Here is a 25,710-nt window from a genome sequence, read left to right as displayed (position 1 = left end):
CTGTGGAGTTTCTCAAAGTAATGTTTTCTTCACCTCAAACAGCAAGCAAACAAAGTCTGTTTTTACATCCATTGAAAATTACACAGGGAATCTCTTGAGAGCCCAGAATATGTTCTACAATGTTGCAAGTTCGCTAGTGCAAGCTTCCCAAGTTAATAGTTGATACAATGTTTCAAGTTCGTTGCAGACAATGATGTGTAGCCAATGTGATTTATTGGATATTTATTTTTATCAGGATTTTTATTTGTTGGCTTTATGTGGGATAATTTGGATGATAATTGTGTTATGCTGTCATTACTTCTGTGAATGTTTGAACATTGCATCCAAAAATAGACTGCTCACATTAAGGACATAACTTTGTAAGGACTGTGTTTGTGCAAAATGTTTCTGAAAGAACAGTGTGGCCAGCTCAAATGCTGACTGTTGCGTCAATCGTAACTGGACGTTCCAAATAAGTTTTCTAATCACACCGATTTGAGGGTACGCTGCATGGACCACTGATCGCGTTCGTATGTGCCAAAGGGTTAACAATCCTGCTACAATCACAAAGTCTCTTCACTTTCTCCCAATGAAACCTAAATGGTTGTGGCCACGAGTGAGCAATGTCTCTTTTAGAAGCCTTGGCACCCACAGTTTGAAGAAAGCCTTGCCACCCAAGCCTTGCCACCCATGTCAGGAATGCTCCCTCCCTGGGATGTGCCTTCTGCAGCCTTGAAGGTAGAGTCTTAATGGCTCCCAGACTGGCCCTGTCTTAGAGCCCAAGGCTCTGTGGAGCATGGGCCTGTTTACCCAGCAGTACACTTCTGTGTCTGGCCTATCTGATGTGGTAAAGTAGAGGCAGACCCCTGCCTAAGCAGACTGCCTCGATGTTCCAGGGTGGCGATCATGTCACTGCGGTCAGGGCCTGAGGTGGATGCCTCTCAGGTTCGTGATGCTAACTGCATGAGACAAAGCTTTTTCAGAAAGCTCCTTGGTAAAGATCAGGCATCACTGCTTGGTCAGCCTTACATTGAATGTGCCAACATCTTATTGAGTTCATTAGACTGTAAACTAATTGGCTGAAATTCATGTCAGTTTAGTACTTTAGGACATTACAGGACTGGCGATGGCAAGTCTGTTTAATTGGCTTGGCCAGCTAGCTAGCTGGTTAAAACTAGTTTGAATGATGCATCAACACCTGATCAACACAGCATCAGCTTTTTAATCTACCTGCTCATGTTTCTGGAAAGATGTGGACTACGGTGTGAGGGGATGACAGAGGTTCACCTTGTAGGACACTGATTACTGCAGAGGTGTGGTGGTTTCTCAGGCGCTTATAGCTGCCAAAGCGTCACCCAAGTAGATGCCACACATTCGGTGGAGGATGTTCCAGCCTACCTGCAGTACAGAGGAGGAGTAGCTGTGAACTTCAGACAGGTGCCTGATGAAAAGCAAGGGTCTGCCTGTCTGACTGATGGTTCTCCCTCCCTGGCTGCACCTCTACTCAAGCTAATCCTTTACTGAACTGCCTCATCATCTAGTTGTGGAAGAGCATCTCCCTTGAACTGCCAGCTCTGTGAATTATTTATTTTTATTTTTTATTTTTATGAACATTAAAGCGACTTTGAGATTCTGTATGAAAAGCGCTATACAAAATACATCTATTATGATTGTAAGTCATGAAATAAGTACATTGCTAGCCTAGCGTGTAATCAGAGGGCAAATGGAGTGCCGAGGCAATTTTCATTGTGATTCCTGGAGGTTTCATGAGTGTGTGTCTTTGTCAAGAGTTCAGAGAGATGCATCTACATCTACTCTGCTCACATGACTCCTACCAGAGAGGGCAGGAGGCTTTGAAGGACCTGTAAAGCCAATGAGGTAGTGGGGCCATTAAAGTTAATTACCAGGCTTTAAAATGACTGCTTTGCAGAAGACTATTGCACAGAAATCAATGAGCCAACAGGGGAAGGTTAATTGGAACACTTTTTCCTCTTCTGACATGAAAGTGACTTTGTAACCGCGCCGCTTGCCCATCCAGACTTTATGTCCGAGGCGGCTGATGTAATCGCTACAGAGCAGAAGCACATGGAGTGTCAAACAGTCAGCCTAATGCTTGTGACGTGGGAGCAGCATTAGATCAGAGTTCATGCTATGTGGTGCTGTGTGGTGCTACATCTCTGGGATGACGTAGAAAATAGAACAAATCAAGTTAAGGATTATGGGTTGGCATTACAAATCCTGATTTCATCAAGGTGCATTCCCCAATTTCAAGCAAAGAGGAATCTTTGTTGTAGATTTAAAATGGTACAATACCGTACTTGTGCGAGTATAATCTTTTGTCATACAAATGGTGTCTTCTAGCCTTTGAATTGACATTGACCCTACTTCTGTCTTCCACGCACTTTTGCAACACACCATCTGAGCTCAGCTGCCAGGACCCTCCTCTGTGTAAAAGCATATTTCCTTTTATTTTGACCACTTTAATCCATTCAACGATGTGTGGTAGGGGTGGGATTGTTTCAACGTTAAACGAAGTTGGGATCCTTAACGTTATGAAAAATCCCTAACCGAAAAACAATGTTTCCCCCCCCCCCCCCACAGTGCAGTTATCACAGAACATATACTTTTCCTTGTAGCCTAACTAGACTATATGGCTGTAAATGCCTGGGGAAAGTTGTGTAATTTAAATAAAACCAGAGAGGAAGAGGCTACTTTGTTGAATTTGCGAGGCATGCAAGACAAGACATTTCGAGACACAGATTACCAAGACATTCTTTCTGCCTACCCCTCCTCTCTCTCCCTCGCGCTGGCTCGCCTGCACTTGCTCTTTGCTAATGATGCAAGTGTGTGTTCAGTCTTCGGTCTATTGCGTGTAGAATATCCTAGCCTATTGGTTTGATGATAGGCCCTGCTTTACTGAAGTTGTGAGACATTGCAAGCAAAATAAATGGCAAGATACAGTATTTCTTTGTGAGATACAGCTTTAGATAGGCCTAGTGCAAGGTTCTGACTCTGTCTGCCTGGTGGCTGACCGTTTTAACGGACCCCCCCCCCCCCCAAAATGGAAGTGTAAACGTTAAGAAATTTTTTCCATTTGTCTCATCGCTAGTGTCTGGTATTCCAGTATGTTCAACATGTAATTCCTTTTTCAATCAAGGACACTCAGTCACTCTATCCATGATTGAAGCAGTTTATGTCATGTATTAGAATAGTGCAAGGCTCATTGGCAATGGTATTTGAATAGCACCCTGGCAGACACCTATTCACCTGGAAGCATGGATTGGGCAACCATATTGGGATGTAGAAAGAGATGTTTTACACTTCTATACTAGAGGAGGATTCAATTACTAAAACAAAGGAGACTATTGGCCTTTAGGGACTCCCGAGTGGCACGGCAGTCTAAGGCACTGCATCTTAGTGCTATAGGCGTCACTACAGACCCTGGTTCGATTCCAGGCTGTATCACAACCCGGCCGTGATTGGGAGTCCCATACTGGGGTGCACAATTGGCCCAGCATCGTCTGGGTTAGGCCGGGGTAGGCCGTCATTGTAAATAAGAATTTGTTCTTAACTGACTTGCCTAGTTAAATGTTTACAAATGTAATACAAATAATTATGAGTTAAATTTTTATTCATTTTTTTCATTTTCTTTATTAAATGTGTGGAAAAACATTAAGCAACCAAGTATCATATTAAACATTACGGTGTTATGATAAGGGAGACTTGCAACAAATGTCTCTACATTTGTTTGGCATACGATACATTCCTGTGAACAGCTCTCCAAACAAAAACAATAGCCTGCCATAGTGGGTTAGGCCAGGGGCCGGGCAGGGGGTCCCCAGGATTACAGGGCTAATCTGAGGACAGACGAGGGACACCTGTGCCACCACATAATTCCGACTGGAGGATTATGGATCCACACTGTGCTAATGAGGGGAGGATGCTTGGCTGTGCTTGGCCAGGACACACACAGTCTGGGTTAGTGGAGGGAGGGCCAATGTGGAGGGACTCCTGAGGGCGGGACAGAGAAGTGCTGCCTGATGGCTGGCTCTGGCTGTCATGCACATTTATGACCCGGCTGCTGCAACCAAGTGGGTCTGACTGTGAGAGAACACGGCGCACACAGTCATTTCCTGAACATTGAGCAACTCTTAGATTAGTGTTATACAATGACTTGTTATTACCAGATATCTTTTTTTACAACGTCAAAGTGCATGTTGTGGCCTGCAGACTGCAAAATCAAAAAGACGACAAAGATAGAGCAGATGGAGGATGGATGAGAGGAGTGTGGGGGGGAATACAAGTTGCTTTGAATAGTAATATTTATGCCACAGAAGGCAATTTGATTTGCAGTCCTCGTGTCATTATCATTCTCCTCTTGTGGTTTTATTCCCCTCGCTGTCTGGTCTGATCCAACCCACCCTGCCTTAGCCTCTCCTGGGAAAGCCATCTAATGTTGGTCCTGGCTTGGAGAAAGCCAGACTGGATACGCAGCTCAGGAAACGCTGAGGAAATAAAGTAATGTGAAAAAGCCAAGCGGAGAGGCCTGGCTGACTGACTGGCTGGCTGGAGCACACTCATCCAGTCACAGATTCAGTCAAGAGCCCAGCCATCTCACCAGCCCATGCAGATCAACAAAGCCTCCAGTACACTCTCCCATTCTGTTCTATACAACAGCTATACTACATCCTCCCTGGATCCTCCTGACACTGTTGCTTGCAGTGGATGGGAGCTGGACTGTAGAGGGGTAGGGGGGACCACACGCTCATCTGACAGGTCCTGGATCAGTGACAGGTTGCGGGGGCGGAAGAGAGAGGGGCATGCTCTACTCCCTCATTGTAGCTAGACAGTCCCCTGGGTCGTATCAATCAAAGGCTCCTAAAAGATCTGAGAGGATGTGGGCGGGGGAGAGATGCTGCATTGCAAACACTTTTTGTACTTTCCGAATCCTGCAAAAGTGAAGTGAACTAGGCGAAATATGCTACCGTAGGTCATTTTCTGGTTTGCAGATGGAACTCTAAGCTGGTGGGCAGATGGTGATAGATCACCGGTCACTGTCCGCCTGAAGGATGATTGCCGTCAGAAATAAACAGACACTGTCAAGATTATTATTGTCCTGCGCCATTTTCCTATGATTCACCAGTGTGCTCAGAACGGTGGTGATCAGAGTTTCCAAGTTGGTTCTTTTAATAGCCTAATCACATGGCTACTGTATGTCAGAAGTTGGCAAAAATGTGTTTGCGGTGGCATAGGCCGTAGTGCTTTTGTCCAAAGCCCCATTGAATACTTTTTCACTTTATACAAGCTTGAGGTTTTAGGCTATTGCCTTCCTCTACCAAGCAGAGAAATTAGGCCTAGGCTAATTGATGTATCCTATCTCAAGGTTCACGGGTAGCCCATGTTTTGGGAGGGGTCTCTGCTGGTCTGTGACGACAGCAAATGAAGCAAAATATAAGTGTTTTTTGGCTACCTATATGAAGTCATTTTTCTATGTTACTCCGGGGAGATGGTGGGTAGAGGTGGAGGGGTTGGGTCGAGCGCTGTCTGCCTGGCCAGTATGACTCATGTAATGGGAGGCTGGAGGTTATTTAAAGGTAATGTTGTTGTTAGTCAATGGAGGTCCTCGTTCACGGCGGTCGGAGCGGACTGAAATCGTCCGCTGCAATACACGAGGATGAATATTTCACAAAGGTTGTCCGCGTAGGTTTTTTTACGTGCCACGTCGGACTTGACTTTTTCATTGTGTTGTTACAAAGTGGGATTAAAATGGATTTAATTGTAATTTCTTGTCAACTATCTACACAAAATACTGTAATTTCAATGTGGAAGGAAAAGTAAAAAATAAAAAATAAATAATAAATAGTTTAACACTAATATATTGTATCTTGATTAGATAAGTATTCAACCCCTAGTCAATACATGTTAGAATCACCTTTGGCAGTGATTACAACTGTAAGGTTTTCTGGGTAAGTCTCTAAGAACTTTGCACATCTGGATTGTACAATATTTAATATAAAACATTTAAGCTCTGTTAAGTTGGTAGTTGATCATGGCTAGACAGCCATTTTCAAGTCTTGCCATAGATTTTCAAGCCGATTTAAGTCAAAACTGTAACTAGACCACTCAGGAACAGTCAGTGTCGTCTTGGTAAGCAACTCCAGTGTATTCAGTGCATTCGGAAAGTATTCCAACTTATTCTAAAATTGATTTAAAAAACAAAATCCCCCTCATCAATCTACACACAATACCACATGATGACAAAGCGAAAACAGGTTTTTAGATTTTTTTTTGCAAACGTATCCAAAATAAGTCTTCAGACCCTTTTGTTTTTAATACATTTGCAAAATTTCTAAAAACCTGTTTTCGCTTTTTCGTTATGGGGTATTGTGTGTAATCCATTTTAGAATAAGGCCGTAACGTAACAAAATATGCAAAAAGTTAAGGGGTCTGAATACTTTCCGAAGGCACTGTATAAGGATTAGTGAAAACATTAGACCTTTCCAGAAGCTGAAGAGGAAAGACCAGCATTGTTTACGGCGTACAGGCTAAGAGATGACACTCATTTTTCATTCTGCCGAATTTATTGATTTAGCCATCTCTCTGTTTTATTTAAAACAAATTTGTTCAAGACAATTTTTAATGTGTTTAATGCAGCCTTTTGTACACAGGGATTGTGTACACAGCGATAGGCTATTTCAAAACCACTGGGAGCCAATTAAATATGGCAATGCAAAGACATCCCTGACGGGCGTATTTAATTTTGACTGTAAAGTTCACGTAAAAGTTTATTCTATGCTTTATCAGTAGATGTCTAGGCCTACATCAAACTAGTACATAGGCGTAGTTCACAAAACAACCATTGATGTTGTTGCTATCTCGATAGCCAGGTCTTTAAACCTTACATAACATACTGTAGCAGGGCTATTACAGGCTGATCTCCACAAGTCAGATCATGCCTGATTTCTTGGATTCTAGATTTGGTTTGACCTCCATTGAGGCATGTTTCTGAACTCTGGAGGGACTTCCTTCCCGTAGGTGGGAGATGGTCAGGTGTAGGTGTAAGGCAACTCCTCTCGTCAGTCAACGACGCCGCCCCATTCATACACACACACACACACACACTTTCTCCTGTAGCCTCCGGAGTGGGAAACACGAACCTGGCGCTCTAAGAGCTCATTTCGGAGGGGGGAACATTAAAGGTGCTAGAAGTGGCCTCTGCTTGAGTTGGAACACAGGAAAGCTAGCCCACAGGGGCTGAGGGAGCAGCCAGCAGGCTGCGCTCAGGACTGCGCTTTTAACAGCACCTACGTCAGTGACAATGCCACAGACCTATCTGTCTCGGGGCCAAGGGCTACTGCAGGGCTCCAAGTATAACAAGGCAGCAGGCAGGAGGAATTTACTTTCATTAATGGTTTCGCCTCCCTTATTCGAGCATGTCATCCAATTGATTAATATGGGTTGCGTTTCAGTGGCTTGGTGGATATAATACGCTGCCCACTGCTTGTGGTTCTATGTCCCTCTGTTGTGACTGGCTGCTCAGATGTAGTGTTCTCTTTTAGTTATTTAGGGACGGGAAGGGGGTAGCTACTAGCTTGCGATGTTAGGAGTCTCCTAGCCAGACAAGTCGATGGAACTCGGGGAAACTCCAATTCCCTCCAGTCAGCAGGCTGCTTGTTTCAGAGCCGCTCCTGAATACTAATGTCATTTTCTGTTTCCTACAGTGGTGGGAGAGAGTGCATGGCAGTTCAGTGCTATTAAGAGCATGAGTGCTTCTTGTGTTGTGTAGGCTCTGTGTGCTGAATCAGACATGGATCCTCACATGGCCTTTTCCCCCAACAGCATCCGTCACCATGAGACAATGTCGTAGAGATCCACCCACTGGCTTTAGGTTCTTCTCAGCTAGCTAACATTCAATGCAGATACATTCCTGAAAGGCATTATTTTACACAATATCTTATCACAGCACTGGCAAACCATGGTTGACCAACTCCCTGACCGAAAAGGCTGACCCATAGAATTAGCGATTAGAATACTAGAATGTACATGAACCTTCTTATGACGGGATCAAGGTCAGCCATTTTGGTCAGGGAGTTGGTCAACCATGGTTTGCCAGTGCTGTGATAAGGTATTGTGTAAAACAATGAATTTGAATAATTGATATGCACTGTATGTTTGTTAGCTAGCTAGGCAGTTTCAGAAGAATGGTAACATACATTTTTCAAATGAAATGCCAATATGCCAACATTCCATTCAAACAATGAAGTCAGTCTAAAGCCATACACTGGCTGAAATCAGTTGATGATAGACAAGTTGTAAATACAACAAGTACTGCTATTGTGTCATATAATAGCACTCACAGCATTCGAAGAAAACAAAAATGTTGACATTAATGGTCTGTTTGCACATATTTTAGAGGCTATTTATGCAGAACATGTGTGTTTTTAGTTATTTGACAATATTTTAGTTTAACAATAATTATATGACACAATTTCTGATTCATCACATTCATAGCCGTACTTTTATTTTCCTGCATAAGTCAAATCAGGATTATGCCTCCACTGACATTAATTCCAATTAGACTGGTTTTGACTTCTCCCAGACCAATATGGCTGCCATTTTCACCCCATTCTGGAACTTTGAGGGTTGATGCAATAGCCCTTCTAGTAATTTAATAGGATATCATTCCAGTATTCTATTTCCTAAGGACGACGTGCCCTTTCTGCCTACCACAGGATTCCATTCAGATCCCAATGTTTTTTTTTATTTTGTTTTTTTACACGTAGCCCGTTCTGTTGACAGTCATTGGAATTAGGCTATGCACATGTCCCAAATGGCACCATATTCCCTAAATTGTGTACTACTTTTGAGCAGGGCTCATAGGGTTCTGGTCAAAAATAAGCTACTGGTATATATAGGGAATAGGGTGCCATTTGAGATGCAACTGATGTCTCCCCTGTTCCTTGTTCCATACAGTAAAGTTGAGGCCGTGTGGTGGATTGATCTCGGAGTATTCACTTTGATCAGGTGTTATGCATTTTGGGAATTATGAAAAACACTGGTCGATCTCTTTTTTATCGCCTTTTGAATGAGAGAATTTGATTCAGCTTTTTTTTTTTTTTTACCAGGCAACACTTGGCATGTTATTCCTTTCCTTCATAACCCTGATGCCAGCTCTGTCTAGGTCAGGTCCTTCCAACACACATTGCATAGACACAGATGTGAGACATGGGGTCATCTGCGGCTGTTTCCTGGTATCACTCGGTCTTGGAAAACGACACATGGCGCCGGGGGTAATGGCAGCCTTTTTACGTGCTATTTTGTGTCTTTTTTTTGGCACTGACCGTAACTTTTTTTGACATCATGTTTTCGCCATCGTTTCCTATAACTGAAAAGAGCTTCTGGACATTAGAACAGGCTCGTTATTTTTTTTATTGTGTTACTATTTCCTTTTTATTTAGCAAATATGTGTCTTATTTTTTAACTGCATTATTGGGAATGGGCTCATAAGTAAGCATGTCACTGTAAAGTCTACACCTGTTGCATTCGGCACATATGACCGATAAGATTGGATTTGATTTGAGTTGCAGGATATCCCCCGTCTGTCTTCCATTAGCTCTCCTCACCGTGTGGCTCTGGAAAATTCCGTGGCGGAAAACCATAGACTAGCTAGTCCCAGTGCAGAACACACATTGATAGATGATCCTGACGATTGAATCAGAGTAAAAAACAACTCAAATCTGCACTAGACTGTAAAATGGCCACATTTTTTCCTTCCTTAAACAGTGGAAAACATTCTCCCTGCACCACTGGTAGTCTGTGTTTATAACAGAGACATGATATTCAACGGTCGTAGTAACAGAATGGACCACAGGCCTGGGTTGTATTTCATAACGTACTTTCGCACAATGACAATCACACAAATGCTGAATATCTAGGTTCTTGATTATAATCTGCGTTTCTTATTTGAAGAATTGCTTCATGTTTTAGCCTAACACATTTAGTTGTTTTCCGAGTAATAACGAAGGTTACGGTCATATGGTGTGTTTTCTGTCAGTGAGTGTGCTCTCGGATAGGCAATGAATTTGGGTGTGTGGTGGCGATTAAGCACCAGCTAATTGTTTCAATATTTTCTAATGCACTTATGGGTGGGGTATAGTGAGGGTTGGGGCCAAAACGAGACAACCACAGTCTTCACGGGGACATTACATAAAGCAGATGTTGATTAAGTAGGGTAAGCGAAACGAAAAAGAAATGGCTTCGTAAATAACAGGTGTGGACTAACAGTCAATTGTTGGGCCCTTCCCAACAGTTCAGAGAGAAATTTCTAGAAAAGGGAAACACGTAATAATAGATATACAACGAATACCGATAATTTGGCTATATACAAGGGGTACCCTCGATGTGCAGGGGTCCGGTTACGGTACAGCGGACAAAAATGAAATGCCAACAGTGACTAGGTAATTTTGATTTATTTGGCTAAATACGCAAAAATTAAAAAGCACCCTATTTGTGACCCAAGTCCAGTTTCTGTGACATCATTCACAATGTTTCTGGCATTGTCTGTTGTGAAAGGGATTTTTATACTGGGCCTCTCAAGAAGTTGTGCCCATTCCGAAATGGACCTGGAGCTTTCCCACTTGGACAAATATGCATAAATACATTTTTCAATATTTGAGACCCGAGGACGACCAGGTCCGTATAGACATGGTCGGATCCGAGTGAGGGAAGCAGTAGAAGAGTCAGTTTGTAAGCTACTTTATTAACCAGCGATGACACCGCGTGAGGGAGAGCAGGCGCGGGAGGGGCCTTGCGTTGTGTTACTGTGAGCGAGTGAAACAGGAGCAAGGAGGAGGTAGGGAGCGACAGAGACAGCAACCAACCATAACAAGCCAACTCACGCTAGAACGCTGACTTCTAGCTTGTCATAGCTAGGTTATTTATCATCCAATAAGATTATTTAGTAGCTATATTCACTGCTTCAAACTGAGAGAAGCTAATTGGCTTAGATAGCCAGCTAGCTAAATTCGCTAGCTATTCAGGCTAATTGAGTCTGCATGCGCTTTCTTCCTGTTCTAATGTTACAAATAACAGCACCCCCATTCAGATGATTAAATAGCAACCTACCTGTTGGCTCTTGGTTGTTGTACAGTATACTTCTCATTTAACTTTCAATTCCATCATTTCAATTCCATTTTCCATTGAAGGCTTTATGACTGTAGTGGCGCTTTGATGACTTGTGACTGGCCGACAACAACAGCAACACTCTGGGCTATTCTGGTTGAGCAGTGGAGAACATAATGTTCATGTTTTATCCACAACTCTCTGTCCCTCGCCGTTGTAAACGACTGTGAAGCCAAAACGTACCCAAACTGGAGATTTAAACAGTGATTGAGGATCCCACAATTCTGGTTTATCGATCCCACCACTCGCCATCTACAGAGTTCCCGGCTGCCCCTCACAAAAGGATACTTTGAAATTCGCCAGTTAATATTAGAACGTTGATTACATCGGGCGCATAGGCTGTAGTTTTAATTAACGCAATAGCCTACAATATTTTTTCAGCTCAGATTTACTCACGAGGCAATGGCATACCACCCTGCATCCCACTGCTGGCTTGCTTCTGAAGCTAAGCAGGGTTAGTCCTGGATGGGAGACCAGATGCTGCTGGAAGTGGTGTGAGAGGGCCAGTAGGAGGCACCCAGGGCAGTGATTGGAGACATTTCCCTGTGTAGGGTGCCGTCTTTCGGATGGGAAATTAAACGGGTGTCCTGACTCTCTGTGGTCAATAAAGATCCCATGGCACTTATCGTAAGAGTAGGGGTGTTAACCCCGGTGTGTTGGCTTAATTCCCAAACCCACTGGCTCCAGGTCATCTATAAGTCTTTACTATGTAAAGCCCCGCCTTATCTCAGCTCACTGGTCACCATAGCAACATCCACCTGTAGCACGTATATTTCACTGGTCATCCCCAAAGCTAACACCTCCTTTGGCCGCCTTTCCTTCCAGTTCTCTGCTGCCAATGACTGGAACGAATTGCAAAAATTACTGAAGCTGGAGACTTATATCTCCCTCACTAACTTTAAGCATCAGCTGTCAGAGCAGCTTACCGATCACTGTACCTGTACACAGCGCATCTGTAAATAGCACACCTCACTACCTCATCCCCATATTGTTATTTTTTTTTGCTCTTTTGCACCCCAGTATCTTTAGTTGCACATCATCATCTGCACTTCTATCACTCCAGTGTTAATGCTAAATTGTAATTATTTCACAATTATGGCCTATTTATTGCCATACCTCCCTAACCTTACAACATTTGCACACACTGTACTTAGATTTCTCTATTGTGTTATTGACTGTATGTTTGTTTATCCCATGTGTAACTCTGTGTTGTTGTTTTTGTCGCACTGCTTTGCTTTATCTTGGCCAGGTCGCAGTTGTAAATGAGAACTTGTTCTCAACTGGCCTACCTGGTTAAATAAAAAAATTAAAATCTGTCCCTCATACCATCAAGGTCACCTAATCATCCCCAGCTTACAATTGGCTCATTCATCCCCCCTCCTCTCCCCTGTAACTATTCCCCAGGTCGTTGCTAAATGAGAATGTGTTCTCAGTCAACTTACCTAGTAAAATAAGGGTAAAATAAAAAGAATACAACGCAGCATAGCCTATAGGCCTGGTGTTTTTATAAAAAAATATTTTCACAGTGCGAACCGAACATAGTTTCCTGTACCAAACGGTTCGGTACGAATATGTGTACTGTTTCAGCCCTAGTCTAGGCAGATAGTTTGTGTAGCTATTTGGTTAACTAATTAACAAACTATTTAGCAGTCTAATGGCTTGGGGGTATAAGCTGTTCAGGGTTCTGTTGGTTGCAGACTTGGTGCATCGGTACTGCTTGCTGTGTAGTAGCAGAGAAAACAGTCTATGATTTGGGTGGCTGTAGTCTTTGACAATTTGTAGGGCCTTCCTCTGACACCGCCTGGTAGAGAGGTCCTGGATGGCGTGGAGCTCAGACCCAGTGATGTACTGGGCCGTACGCACTACCCTCTGTAGCGCCTTGCGTCGAATGCTGTGCAGTTGCCATACCAAGCGGTGATGCAGCCAGTCAAGATGCTCTCAATGGTGCAGCTGTAGCACTTTTTGAGGATGCCAAATCCCCTCCTGATGGGGAAGAGGCGTTTTCGTGCCCTCCACAACTGTGTTTGTGTGTTTGGACCATGATAGATCCTTAGTGATGTGGACACCGAGGAACTTGAAGTTCTCGACTCGCTCCACTACAGCCTTGGTGATGTGAATGGGGGGTGTGCTCGCCTTTCATTTTCTGTAGTCCACGATCAGCTCCTTTGTCTTGCTGACGTTGATGGAGAGGTTGTTGTCCTGGCACCACACTGCCAGGTCTCTGACCTCCTCCCTATAGGCCGGCTCATCGTCGTCGGTGATCAGGCCTACCACAGTCGTGTCATCTGCAAACTTATTGATGGTGTTGAAATCGTGAGCGGCCACGCAGTCATGGGTGAACAAGGGCGTACAGGAGGGGACTAAGCACACACCCCTGAGGGGCCCCCGTGTTGAGGGTCAGCATGGCAGAAGCGTTGTTGCCTGCCCTCATGCCCTTGGGGGTGTCCCGTCAGGAAGTCCAGGATCCAGTTGCAGAGGGAGGTGTTCAGTCCCAGGGTCCTTAGCTTAGTGATGAGCTTGGAGGGCACTATGGTGTTGAATGTTGAGCTGTGGTCAATGAACAGCATTCTCACATAGGTGTTCCTTTTGTCCAAATGGGAAAGAACAGTGTGGAGTGTTGAGGCGGTATGCGAATTGGAGTGGGTCCAGGGTGATCCATGACAAGCCTTTCAAAGCATTTCATGGCAACAGATGTGAGTGCTACGGGGCGATAGTCATTTAGACGGGTTACCTTGGCATTTAGACGGGTTACCTCTTCTTGGGAAGAGTGACAATGGACTACATGTAGCAGGGACAATCTGCAATTCAAACAATAACAAAGCATAGAGTATCATGACTTGAACCAACGCATGGGCGCTGGATAGTAGGCCGCTAATACAGCACATCACTGCCTGCTGCATGTCACTTTCAAATCCTCTCCATAACAAAGCAGCTTTTTGTTTCCAGTTCCCATTTAGCAAAGAAGATGGAATTGAAAGTTGTATTTGTGGCTAAACCGTTTGGTTGGATGTTTACAGTTTGTTTTACAGAGTGGTTTCGCTACAATAAGTCTATTACATACTGTATATGTGAGACAATCATATCTCATTGCAGAGGACCAATTTCAAGGCAGAAAGAAGTTTGGATTTCCTTAATGAGGATATGTATCACTGGGGAGACTAGGCCTTATAATCTAGGCTCTTCCTCACAGCCTTCCTCTCCTATCTTACTGTCAGTATTGCGCCGGTTGCATGCTTGTGTGGATCCAGAAGTGCAATCGCATAGAATGATGACACGCTTGCACACACACATAAAACACACAGACACACACACACACCACACACGCATGGTGCTGTGCCTGGGGATCCCCGAGGGATTAAATGGCACTGAGTGATTGTACTTGATGGTGCTTATTATGATGAAGGGACGTTCGTCTCAGAGAGAGAGAGACATGGCTCCTAGCGCTACAGACTACAGACGGGTTATATTATATAGTAGTGCAATCCCATGGATGACACACTGACACACACACACCCTGTATACAGACTACAGAAAGGGGTTAGTTCATCCCCCCTAGACACAGCCCACAGAGTCAGACTCATTAGGAGATAGTTCTCTCCTCACCCTGCTACTCCTTAACCTCTATATGTCACAAGCCATCACAGTCTCCCTCAAGAGGACAGAGCAGTTATTAAGCCTGCGTCGCAAATGGCAACCTATTCTCCAAATAGTGCCCTACTTTTAACCATAGGGCTCTGGTGAAAAGTAGTGCACTATACAGGGAATAGGGTTCCATTTGGGACGCATCCAGTTTACATTCCCCTCCCGCTTTGTCTGTGTTGTCTTCTGACAGTTTGGGTCGACGTTTCGTCATTGTTTAACATGTTATTATTGGCACCTGTGTGAAAGTGTCTGATGGTGATGTTTTCCCTGATTCTCTTTCAGAACTCGATGAACCTTCCTCCAGACAAGGCGCGGCTACTGCGGCAGTACGACAACGAGAAGAAGTGGGAGCTCATCTGTGATCAGGTGGGATGTTGCTCCATCAATAACCTGTTCACAAACTCCTAGTTTGGGATCTAATGTCCGGCGTGTCAGTGACTCACAAGTCTAACCAATGGCGAGGGCACTCTGTGGCTGCATCCCATATATCACCATGTTTCCTATATAGTGCACTACTTTAGACCAGAGCCCAATGGATCCTGGTCAAAAGTAGTGCACTCTAAATGGTATAGGGTGCCATTTGCGACGCAGGTGTTGTGTTCAGCAGACTGAGTGCTCGGCCCTTCTGCCAGTGTGTTTTCTGCTTACCTGAGCAGAGGGAAAAGAGGAGAGGGAGAGAGGGACCACCAAGCACCCGCTCAGGCTGAGGATACCATTGATACGAAGCCACCCTGAACACAATGAAGCTGGAGTGCGACACTGGGAAGAATTTGCAATTTGCTGCCTGGTCATTTAACATTTTTTCACGTTTTTGTATCTGACTTGAGTCAATGTTCCTGTCCCTGTTGTACACCAAGTGATGTGTGAGGTGGTCTGGGATTTCTCAATGCAACCCTATTCCCAATTTAGTGCACTACTTTTGACCACGGCCCGTAGGGTTCTGGTTCAATTTTTTTTGCACTATATAGGGAATACTATAGTGTGATTTTTGGGACTCAGCCTCAGAATGACACTTCTCCTTCTAAACAAAGATCAATCAATTAGTGGTGTAGGGATCGCCTGGTGGAATTCTGTCCTGGGAATGTTTTGAGACGCCGGGATCCAATATTTTCTTCACTCTTTGTGCATACAAAGTTGGATCATGTTTTCAAAAAACAATTTGATTTCTTGGTTTTCATGTTTGCCATCAAAATAACGAACCCATGTTAAATCCTTGAATAATATGTTTTTCCATGTCACGTTATAGCTACACCGAATTTCTTGATGTATAATCATGGCAACTGCGATGTTCGTAGGGGTAACCAGAGAAACAAGGCTGATAAGTACATTCGCCTTTAACAATATTCATCCTGAAATAATATTAAGGGGGGTTGAATTATTCAATTCTTGGGGGGAAATTAAGGAGATCGATCAAATATTCAAGATGCTCTCACAACAAAAACAATGTGAGGAGATGATTCGAAGGAGGCCTGCATAAAGAACATGCTGAATTCTTCAATGTCCAATTATCCTCATCAGAGACTGTATCACCTAACGAGCCTTACTCTGACCCTCAGTAGACCTCTCTCATCTACATCATGGGTTTGTCCCAAATGGCACCCTATTCCCTATATAGTGGACTGCTTTTGACCAGAGACCTATGGGCCTTGGTCTTAAGTAACACACTAAATATACAAGAGAGTGCCATTTGGGACATAGAGCATGGCTTCTCTGTTTGTCAATGCCATGTGGATGGAATGTTGATACAGCAATGTTTTTGAGAGATGGATCGTTTCACAAAAAGAGTACCTTTTGTTATTTGTACCTTTTTTTTTTACCCAGTTTTCTCCCAAATTTTGTGGTACCCAATTGGTAGTTACAGTCCTGTCTCATCGCTGCAACTCCCGTACGGACTCGGGAGAGGCGATTGTCGAGAGCCGTGCGTCCTCTCGAAACACAACCCAACCAAGCCGCACTGTGTAGTAGTTAACTAGTGAATATGTTAAGATTGATTGTTTTTTTATAAGATAAGTTTAATGCTAGTTAGCAACTTACCTTGACTCCTTGCTGCACTCGCGTAACAGGTGGTCAGCGTCGGCGTCCAAAAATGGCGATTACCGTTTTTTATGAAAATGTGAAATCGTCCCTAATTAATCGGCCATAATCGGTTGACCTCTACTCTGTATGACAGAATGTAAAAATGATGTGATATAAAACGTACTCTACCCAACAGGGACTCATTGCATGGAACGACCCAGTTATTCATGGTGCTTCATCCTCAGCCTTTAGATTGGGAAAGCCCTTGAAGCAAAGTGTCTCTCGACTTGTTCCTCCTGCAACGCAGAAGAGAGAGGTCTGCTTTCCCTATTCATAGAGGACTTGTAACGATTTGCTAGATCAGCTGCCTGACGGCCCAGTATGGTGCATGTTCAGTGATTCCTCTCTGTCCCTTTGAAATGGGAGAAGTTTCTCTCCTCTCCTTCTCCTCTTCCTTTTCCTGTCCTCTCATCCACACTGCAGTGCTGTTTCTGAGAATGGGGGAGAAGCGCTGCCTGGGATTTTAAAGAGATTCTCTGGTACTTTTGTATACTTTTTAGCCAGTAAGTCTGAAAGTAGCCCTCACAAACCAAAAGTGGTCCCCAAAAATGTCGTAGTAAGTCACGTATGTGCAGATTTGTACCCCACTTCATTGCTCTCCCTCTCTCTGCTGCGTCCAGTGAGCCATTGGGCCCACCCTGCAACCTCATTGGATAGTGCTGAGCAGGCCTCTTTCTAGCTGTCACTCAAATGCAAGAGGCTGAAGCTTATTGGCCAGAAATCTAAATGCTAGCGGGCTGGCCCACGTGGGGGGAAATGTAGGGAAATTCACACGGCACAGCTTCAAGAACACAGTCGCTTTCGCACTTGGGATTTCGTGGCTAATTGAGGTAAGACGGTAATTCTGCTCAAAGATTATGCATGTATGAACTACACATTGACACATCCAGCCCAAAGCGGAAGGTTTCTTAGTCGCCAAAGTACCAGAGCATGTCTTTAACTCAGGGCTTTACAATGGCGGCTTGGTTGTAATTACCAGGAATTCACTCCTCTTTATCTGGCGGCTATGCCAAGCCCCTCTTTCCCTCCACACACAGGATATTACATAAGCTCCTGGCACTGCGCCCTTTAACCCCTACCCTCCCAGTCTCCCACTTCCTACTCTCCCAGCTCCTTTAACCCCTACCCTCCCAGTCTCCCACTTCCTACTCTCCCAGCTCCTTTAACCCCTACCCTCCCAGTCTCCCACTTCCTACTCTCCCAGCTCCTTTAACCCCTACCCTCCCAGTCTCCCACTTCCTACTCTCCCAGCTCCTTTAACCCCTACCCTCCCAGTCTCCCACTTCCTACTCTCCCAGCTCCTTTAACCCCTACCTTCCCAGTCTCCCCCTCCCCTGTCTTACTCAGCCCCCATGCTGCAGGTGCAGAGGAGAGAAGGAGAGATTCTACTGCAGTCTAGATTGAATCCAGACCACTACCCTTCCTATATTCTCTCTCAGACCACTTGTATAGCTGTCATAGACCATGCAGGAGCTCTTTTATATGTGCCCCTATGAATCTCATATACTTTCTCTACTCTATAGGCCCGCCACATATATGCATTTCCCTGTCCTTTTTTATCAGCAACATATGCAGCCTGTCTGTCACCAACAATGGTTTCCATGTTTGAAGCCTAAATATCATCCTATCCCCAATATCTTGCACTACTTTTGACCAGAGCCCTATGGGCCCGGGGCAAAAAGTAGTGCAGTATAAAGGGAATAGGAGGCCATTTGGGACTGAGAGGCAGCAGCACTGATGTAATGGCCGAGGCCATCGCCATCATCACACAGCCAGCAATAGGATGATCAAACCGCTCACACCCAAAACATAAAAACCACTCTGTCTGTGTCCCTGCATGTCTGATGGGTTGCCTAGCGACATGTAGTGAGCTCTGGAGCACCGTGGGGGAGGGGGGGGGGGGGGCTGCCTACTGCCAGCCACAGCCAGTCGGTCAGTGCAGCCGGGGGTAGCCAGCCTGCCTCCTGAGCTCTTAGTAGGCACAGATGCACCACCGCAGTGCTTAAATACAGCATAGACACAAAGCTATTATGTGGAAACAGGAGCTGTGTGGATTAGTTAATCACCCTTCTGGACTGGCCACTTTTTTCATCCCGAATGGCACCCTATTCCATACATAGTGCACTACTTTTGACCAGAGTCCATCAGACTACCTCTGCCAGGGTGGTAGCTAACAGCACACTGAGGCATATTGGTCACGTCCAATCCAGTACGAGTGGATAGTCAATCAGACATAGGGCCTGTCCGAAATGACACCCTATTTCCTATATAGTGCACTTTCTGGGGATTTTAGTACACTATATAGGGAATAGGGTGCCGTCTGGGACTCCGACTCCGATTCAAACAGACTGCTTCCCAGCTCTCCATCCTCTCACAACACAACAAAGCCCTATGATTTACATTGACTGGATGGATGATGGTGATGCATGATGGGGCTTCTGCGTGATTCGACAATATAAAGAGGGTTGTCCGTCTCAAGATCAGCTGTTATTGTATCCACCACCAGCTGGTTTCACATTACGACGAGAGAATCAAGACGAGTCTATGATTTTGGGGTCCCTGTGAGTGATGATCTTATGGCCTTTGATGCCAGTGCCGTTATAAAACAACGACCGTGATGTTTCTGAGTCCGCAGGCTTGCGCAAAGTAGCTCGTAACCGCTGCTAAACACATTGTGTTCTGAAGTATTTTAATGTGTCTGTGTGTTCTCTCTCTCTCTCTCTCTCCTCCTCTCTTTCTACTCCTCTCGCTCTCGCCTCTCTCTCGCTCTTTCCTCTCTCTCGATCTCTCGATCTCGCTCGCTCTCCTCTCTCTCTCTCTCCTCCTCTCTTTCTACTCCTCTCGCCTCTCTCTCGCTCTCTCCTCTCTCTCGATCTCTCCGCTCGCTCTCCTCTCTCTCTCTCTCTCTCTCTCCTCTCGCTCTCTCCTCTCGCTTTCTCCTCTCTCTCTCCTCTCCCTCTCTCCTCTCTCTCTCTCTCTCTCTCTCTCTCTCTCTCTCTCTCTCTGTCTCTCTGTCTCTCTGTCTCTCTCTGTCTCCCGCTCTCACAGGAACGATTCCAAGTGAAGAACCCACCTCACACATACATCCAGAAGCTGAGGGGCTATCTGGACCCGGCCGTCACCAGGAAGGTGAGTGAGAGAGTGTTGACTGTTCCCAACCAACTGTTCCACTGCCTCAGCCTCTTCCTTCCCCTTTCAACCAGCTCCACACCACCAGGATATCCCAGCGTTCCTATGGCTGTGGAAAGAAGGGCCCAGTGGCCCCGAGAAGTAAAGAAATGTGTCAGATGTTTTCAGACCTCTAATGTCAAGATGAAACCACGACATCGGTTGCGTAGATCCAGCTACCGTATGTCTCCAACCCAAATGAGTGCACCATCATCATGGGAAATAGGCATACAGGTGTCATTCTGACTACTTCTGAGGTCTTAAAACATCTGACAAAATGTCATTTGTGAGTGAAATGTCCCTTTAAACATGGCCTTGCAGAGCCTCACCATAGTTTAAAGGAGTGTTATGAAATCATCCCCACAACTTGCTGGTGGTAGCAGTAGGGGAGTGAAGCAGCCAGTACTGGCTGAGGCTAACTCTTTGGCCACAGAAGGGGAGTTTGGGGTGTCGGGGTTTTCTAAAGTAAAGTGTCAGCCAATCTTCAGGCCTTGCCAATAAGGCAGAGTTTTGGCTCGGGGAGAGAGATAGTGCCGCTGTGAGAAGGGATGCGTCCGCAATGGCTCCCTTTTATAGTGCACTACTTTTGACCGGGGTCGGGTGGGTATACCGGGAGGTATAATAGGGAATAGGGTGCTATTTGGGTCGCCGACACGGCGTCGTCTCTCTCTGTGGTAAAAACTAATTAACGGAATGACTCTGCCAGAAGAACAGCAAATTGTTCCAGATAATTTCATTACGCTGACTGGCTGGAGGGAACGTTTCAGAGCCACATTATACGCTTACGGCAGCACGACGAGAGCGAGAGTTGAGATCTGTCGCTGGCGATGGACGTGACGACAGCCCCACAAATAGAATGTCTGTCTCTGCCGTCCGCTCCCCTGCTCTGCTGAGTTAGGCTATTGTTGAATTATTTACAGCATGCGTTTTCCATAGTGTTGAACGTTTGTCCCTCGTCCCCTTCCCCGGTAGAAAAAGCAAAGGGAATATGTTATGCAGCTTGTATTTTGGCACTCCTGCATCCCTAGCTGCATTATCGATGTAGTCTAAGTCTATCCCAAATGGCACCCTATTCCCTTTCTGGTGCACTGCTTTTAACCAGATCCCTATGGGGGTGCCATTTGGGACGCACACTTAGTACACTGTTTTAATGATACCGAACAGGATTGAAAGATCAGCGTTTCTCTCTGGAGACGGAGATAAAGGAGAAGAAGAATGTGAGGAAGAAGAAGAAGGATGAAGAAGAAGAAAATAGGCGAGGAGAAGAAGAGGAATAGAAAGAGGGAACAGAGTGGAGGGTGGATGAGAAGTGTTCATGTTGTAGGCAGATGTAAGACTATGAGGATGAGTGTACTGTGGGATGGGGCAGGCTTGCTCTGCATCCCAAATTACACCCTTATTTCCTGTACTGTTGACCAGAGCCTAGTCAAAAGTAGTGCACCATATAGGGATTAGGGTGCCATTTGAAACACAGCCGTAGTGAATGGGAGGAGGGCTCCCAGATGACGGAAGTGACTGGTCCAGGTTTACTCTGTCTGTCTCTGTCTGTCTGTGTCTCTCTCTGTCAGGGTGTAAACACGTAGCACTGCGATGGCTGAAGGAAGGATTTATTACACACTGGCTACATCCCAAATGGCACCCTATTCCCTATAGTGCCTTACTTATGGGTCCATGGCGAGACCCATAGGGCGCTGGTCAAAAGTAGTGCACTATATAGGGGATAGGGTGCCATTTGGGATGTGGACACTGACTCCAGGGCCTGCATACAGTATGTTCGCCCTCGCTCCCTTTGTTTGTCTAGCAGCCCTGACCAAAGTATGGTCGTCCTCTATCTTTATTGAAAATGTCTGTCACAATCGGACCGAGAGGCACCAGCTCTTTATTAAAACAGGTCTGAGCTGCTATCAGATGAGGAAAGACATCCCTGGCCCCCCGTGTTTATTTTCACATCGCAGCGTAGGCCTGTATGGGCCGTTTAGCACATGGCCTGGTAGAGAAGAACTGTGAGAAACTTCTCCAATATTCCTGTCTGCTCCTTCTAGCGTACGGCTTATACCATGTTCCTACAGGAGTTATCGTGTCCCTCGCAGAGGTCAGCAGCCTGCACCAGGGCAGAGGGGGAAAGAGAGAGAGAGCGGTAGGGGGCGAGAGAGAGGGGGAAAGAGAGAGAGAGAGCGGTAGGGGGCGAGAGAGAGGGGGGAAATTGAGAGAGAGGGTGAAATAGAGAGAGTCAGAGCAAATAGAGCGAGAGACGGGGAAAGAGAAAGAGAGAGAGCGGGGTAAAGAGGGAGAGAGATGGGGAAAGAGAGAGAGAGAGAGTTATGGTTTTACATTCCTGCTCAGCCCCCTTTTCTTCAGACTCAAACAATTGCCACTTTGTGCCTCTGTGGAGAGCCGGAGCTGGAGGTCATTGCCGCCGCTTTACATATGCAGGCCCAGTGCATTCCTCTCAGCCAATAGACAGCCAAGGAGGAAGATTTCCATTCCAAAAAGTTCACAAGAATGTATCAGCCTTTGATTTGTTTCCAGGATGAGCCCTCTGGAGCGCGCACAGCTCCCCACTCTCTACCTCTTTCTCTCGCTTTCCCCCTGTTTTCTCTGCTCTCCTTTCACTTTCACTGCTCTATCGCTCTCTTCTCTTTCCCTCTGCTCTCTCCCCTCTCTCTCTCTTTTTACCCCTGCTCCATTTCCCTGCTTTATTTCTCTCTTCCTGCTTTCTCTCCTCTGTTTTACCCTGCTCTCTCTCTCTCTCTCTCTCTCTCTCTCTCTCTCTCTCTCTCTCTCTCTCTCTCTCTCTCTCTCTCTCTCTCGCTCCTCTATATCCCCTACTCTCTGTCCTCTCTCTCTCCTCTATATCTCCCTACTCTCTGTCCTCTCTCTCTCTCCTCTATATCCCCCTACTCTCTCTCTCTCTTTCCTCTATATCCCCCTACTCTCTGTCCTCTCTCTCCTCTATATCTCCCTACTCTCTGTCCTCTCTCTCTCCTCTATATCTCCCTACTCTCTGTCCTCTCTCTCCTCTATATCTCCCTACTCTCTGTCCTCTCTCTCTCCTCTATATCTCCCTACTCTATGTCCTCTCTCTCTCCTCTATATCCCCCTACTCACTGTCCTCTCTCTCTCCTCTATATCCCCCTACTCTCTGTCCTCTCTCTCTCCTCTATATCCCCCTACTCTCTCTCTCTCTCTCCTCTATATCCCCCTACTCTCTGTCCTCTCTCTCCTCTATATCTCCCTACTCTCTGTCCTCTCTCTCCTCTATATCTCCCTACTCTCTGTCCTCTCTCTCTCCTCTATATCCCCCTACTCTCTCTCTCTCTCTCCTCTATATCCCCCTACTCTCTGTCCTCTCTCTCTCCTCTATCTCCCTACTCTCTGTCCTCTCTCTCTCCTCTATATCTCCCTACTCTCTCTCTCTCTCTCCTCTATATCCCCATACTCTCTGTCCTCTCTCTCTCCTCTATATCTCCCTACTCTCTGTCCTCTCTCTCTCCTCTATATCTCCCTACTCTCTGTCCTCTCTCTCTCCTCTATATCCCCCTACTCTCTCTCTCTCTCTCCTCTATATCCCCCTACTCTCTGTCCTATCTCTCCTCTATATCTCCCTACTCTCTGTCCTCTCTCTCTCCTCTATATCTCCCTACTCTCTCTCTCTCTCTCTCCTCTATATCCCCCTACTCTCTGTCCTCTCTCTCTCCTCTATATCTCCCTACTCTCTGTCCTCTCTCTCTGTCCTCTATATCTCCCTACTCTCTGTCCTCTCTCTCTCCTCTATATCTCCCTACTCTCTCTCTCTCTCTCTCTCCTCTATATCCCCCTACTCTCTGTCCTCTCTCTCCTCTATATCCCCCTACTCTATGTCCTCTCTCTCTCCTCTATATCCCCCTACTCTCTGTCCTCTCTCTCCTCTATATCCCCCTACTCTCTGTCCTCTCTCTCTCCTCTATATCTCCCTACTCTCTGTCCTCTCTCTCTCCTCTATATCCCCCTACTCTCTGTCCTCTCTCCTCTGCTCTCTCTGGATCTGCGTCGGTAGAACAGCTGGTAGTACTTACTGAGGAGTGGGGAGTGTGTGTATGTGTGTACGTGACTGTGTGTGTGTGGGGGGGGGGCGTCAAGGAGTCTGCGCAGTAGCCCTCACACTTGCTCTGCTTTCCACACAAAGGGTCTCCTCCCTAATACAATTACACTCTGTTTCTCATCTCCACATGGGCCAAACACACACACCACCACCACCCAGCCCAGTACTACGAGCCCAGAGAAGCCCTGGCAATGGGAACGTCCCTGTACTGCTCGCTCTCGCTCTCTGTGTTTCTAACACTTGAGTCTAGCTCTGTTTGTTTCCTCCCTCATAGACACAGCGTACATCCCAAACTGCGCTCTATTCCCTACACTATGCACTTGGGCACAGCATGGAACGGGAAGGCAAGGCCTCAGCCAAACTAGGTGGATATGGATACTGGGAGCCTCCTCCTCTGTCTCTGTCATTGGTGATGCAATGATTTCACTCTCTGTCATCAGGGAGATTGGTTTCTTCCTCTGAACTAGTAGTGAGCAACGTTGGTTCTTCTGGCCGTTGATTATGAATGTCTGCCAGCGAGCCCCGTCGCTCACGCTTGTGCTTTTTCTATTCCTCCTCCTCCTCACAGTTGTGGCGCAACAGGCCGCAGGGCTTTTGTTTGGAGTCGAGAGGGAGAGAGAGAGAGATGGAGAGGGAGGGAGGGAGGGAGGGGGACCGCCCCTCACAAACACTTGTGTCGTTTCACGTTGTGTATTCACATGCAGGTCAGGTCATACACTTCAGTCCTCCGAGTATTTTCTCCTGGCGGTAAAACCACGGTAACAGCACACAGGACAAGAATGGATCTACGGTCGGTGTGTGTAAAGGGCCCGGCAGCTCAAATACAAGCCAGGACCAATTTAATGAGTTGAATATATCTGTGTCCCAAATGGCACCTTATTGCCTATATAGTGCCTACTTTTGACCAGGGCCCATAAAAAAAAGTTGTGTACTATATAGGGAATAGAGTGCCATTTGGAATGCGCAGAAGATTCTATTGTTCCATAAGGAAGAACTGCCTTTTCTGGAGAACCAGGGAATGTATTGAAAGTTCCCAGAATTGTGCAGCCCTATTCAAGACAAGAAAGCACACACATTCTCTTCAGGACATTTCCCTTTCGGGAATGGCAGCGGTGGTGTCTGTTGTACCATTTAGGATTTATAACCCACCAGATCAGAGTGATGACATGCTAATAATAATTCCCTTTCTTTGCCCCCAGAAATTCCGACGGAGAGTGCAGGAATCCACCCAAGTCCTGAGAGAACTGGAAATTTCGTTAAGGACAAATCACATAGGGTGGGTAGTAATTGATATGTGTGTAGATGTGAATGGGAAAGTGTTGCGTCCCAAATGGCACCCTATTCCCTATGGGCCTGTTGAAAAGTTGTGCACTATAAAGGGAATGCCATTTGGGATGCATACCAGGTCAGCTGTGGTCCCAGGGAGTAATGAAGCCAGGGTGCATGCTGGGATCTATAGTCAGGATGAGGCAGATAAGGGACTACAGCAGGATAAGGGACAGCAGGAAGCAGCGGGGCTGATGGGACTGGGCAAGGTCACTGGTGACCCGGCAGGCAACACTGGCAGACAGCTGTGAGGGACA

General features: G+C 45.9%; 1 protein-coding gene across 6 annotated transcripts in view; it reads left to right on the top strand.

Annotated features, from left to right (window-relative positions):
- The window catches only part of LOC129816347 (formin-like protein 2), a 91,280-nt gene that overhangs the window by 26,235 nt on the left and 39,335 nt on the right, over positions 1-25,710 (top strand). For all 6 annotated transcript variants that reach the window (XM_055870732.1, XM_055870730.1, XM_055870733.1 and 3 more), the window contains exons 2-4: positions 15,085-15,168; positions 19,927-20,007; positions 25,327-25,403. In XM_055870732.1, coding sequence (XP_055726707.1) covers positions 15,085-15,168; positions 19,927-20,007; positions 25,327-25,403 — 242 coding nt within the window. The remainder of the gene's footprint in view (positions 1-15,084; positions 15,169-19,926; positions 20,008-25,326; positions 25,404-25,710) is intronic.

This window comes from Salvelinus fontinalis, chromosome 19 (genome assembly GCF_029448725.1).
Source record: "Salvelinus fontinalis isolate EN_2023a chromosome 19, ASM2944872v1, whole genome shotgun sequence".
In the NCBI taxonomy this organism is placed as follows: Eukaryota; Metazoa; Chordata; class Actinopteri; order Salmoniformes; family Salmonidae; genus Salvelinus; species Salvelinus fontinalis.
The sequence above is the reverse complement of the archived record's forward strand: the minus strand, read 5'-3'. Positions and strand labels throughout refer to the sequence as shown.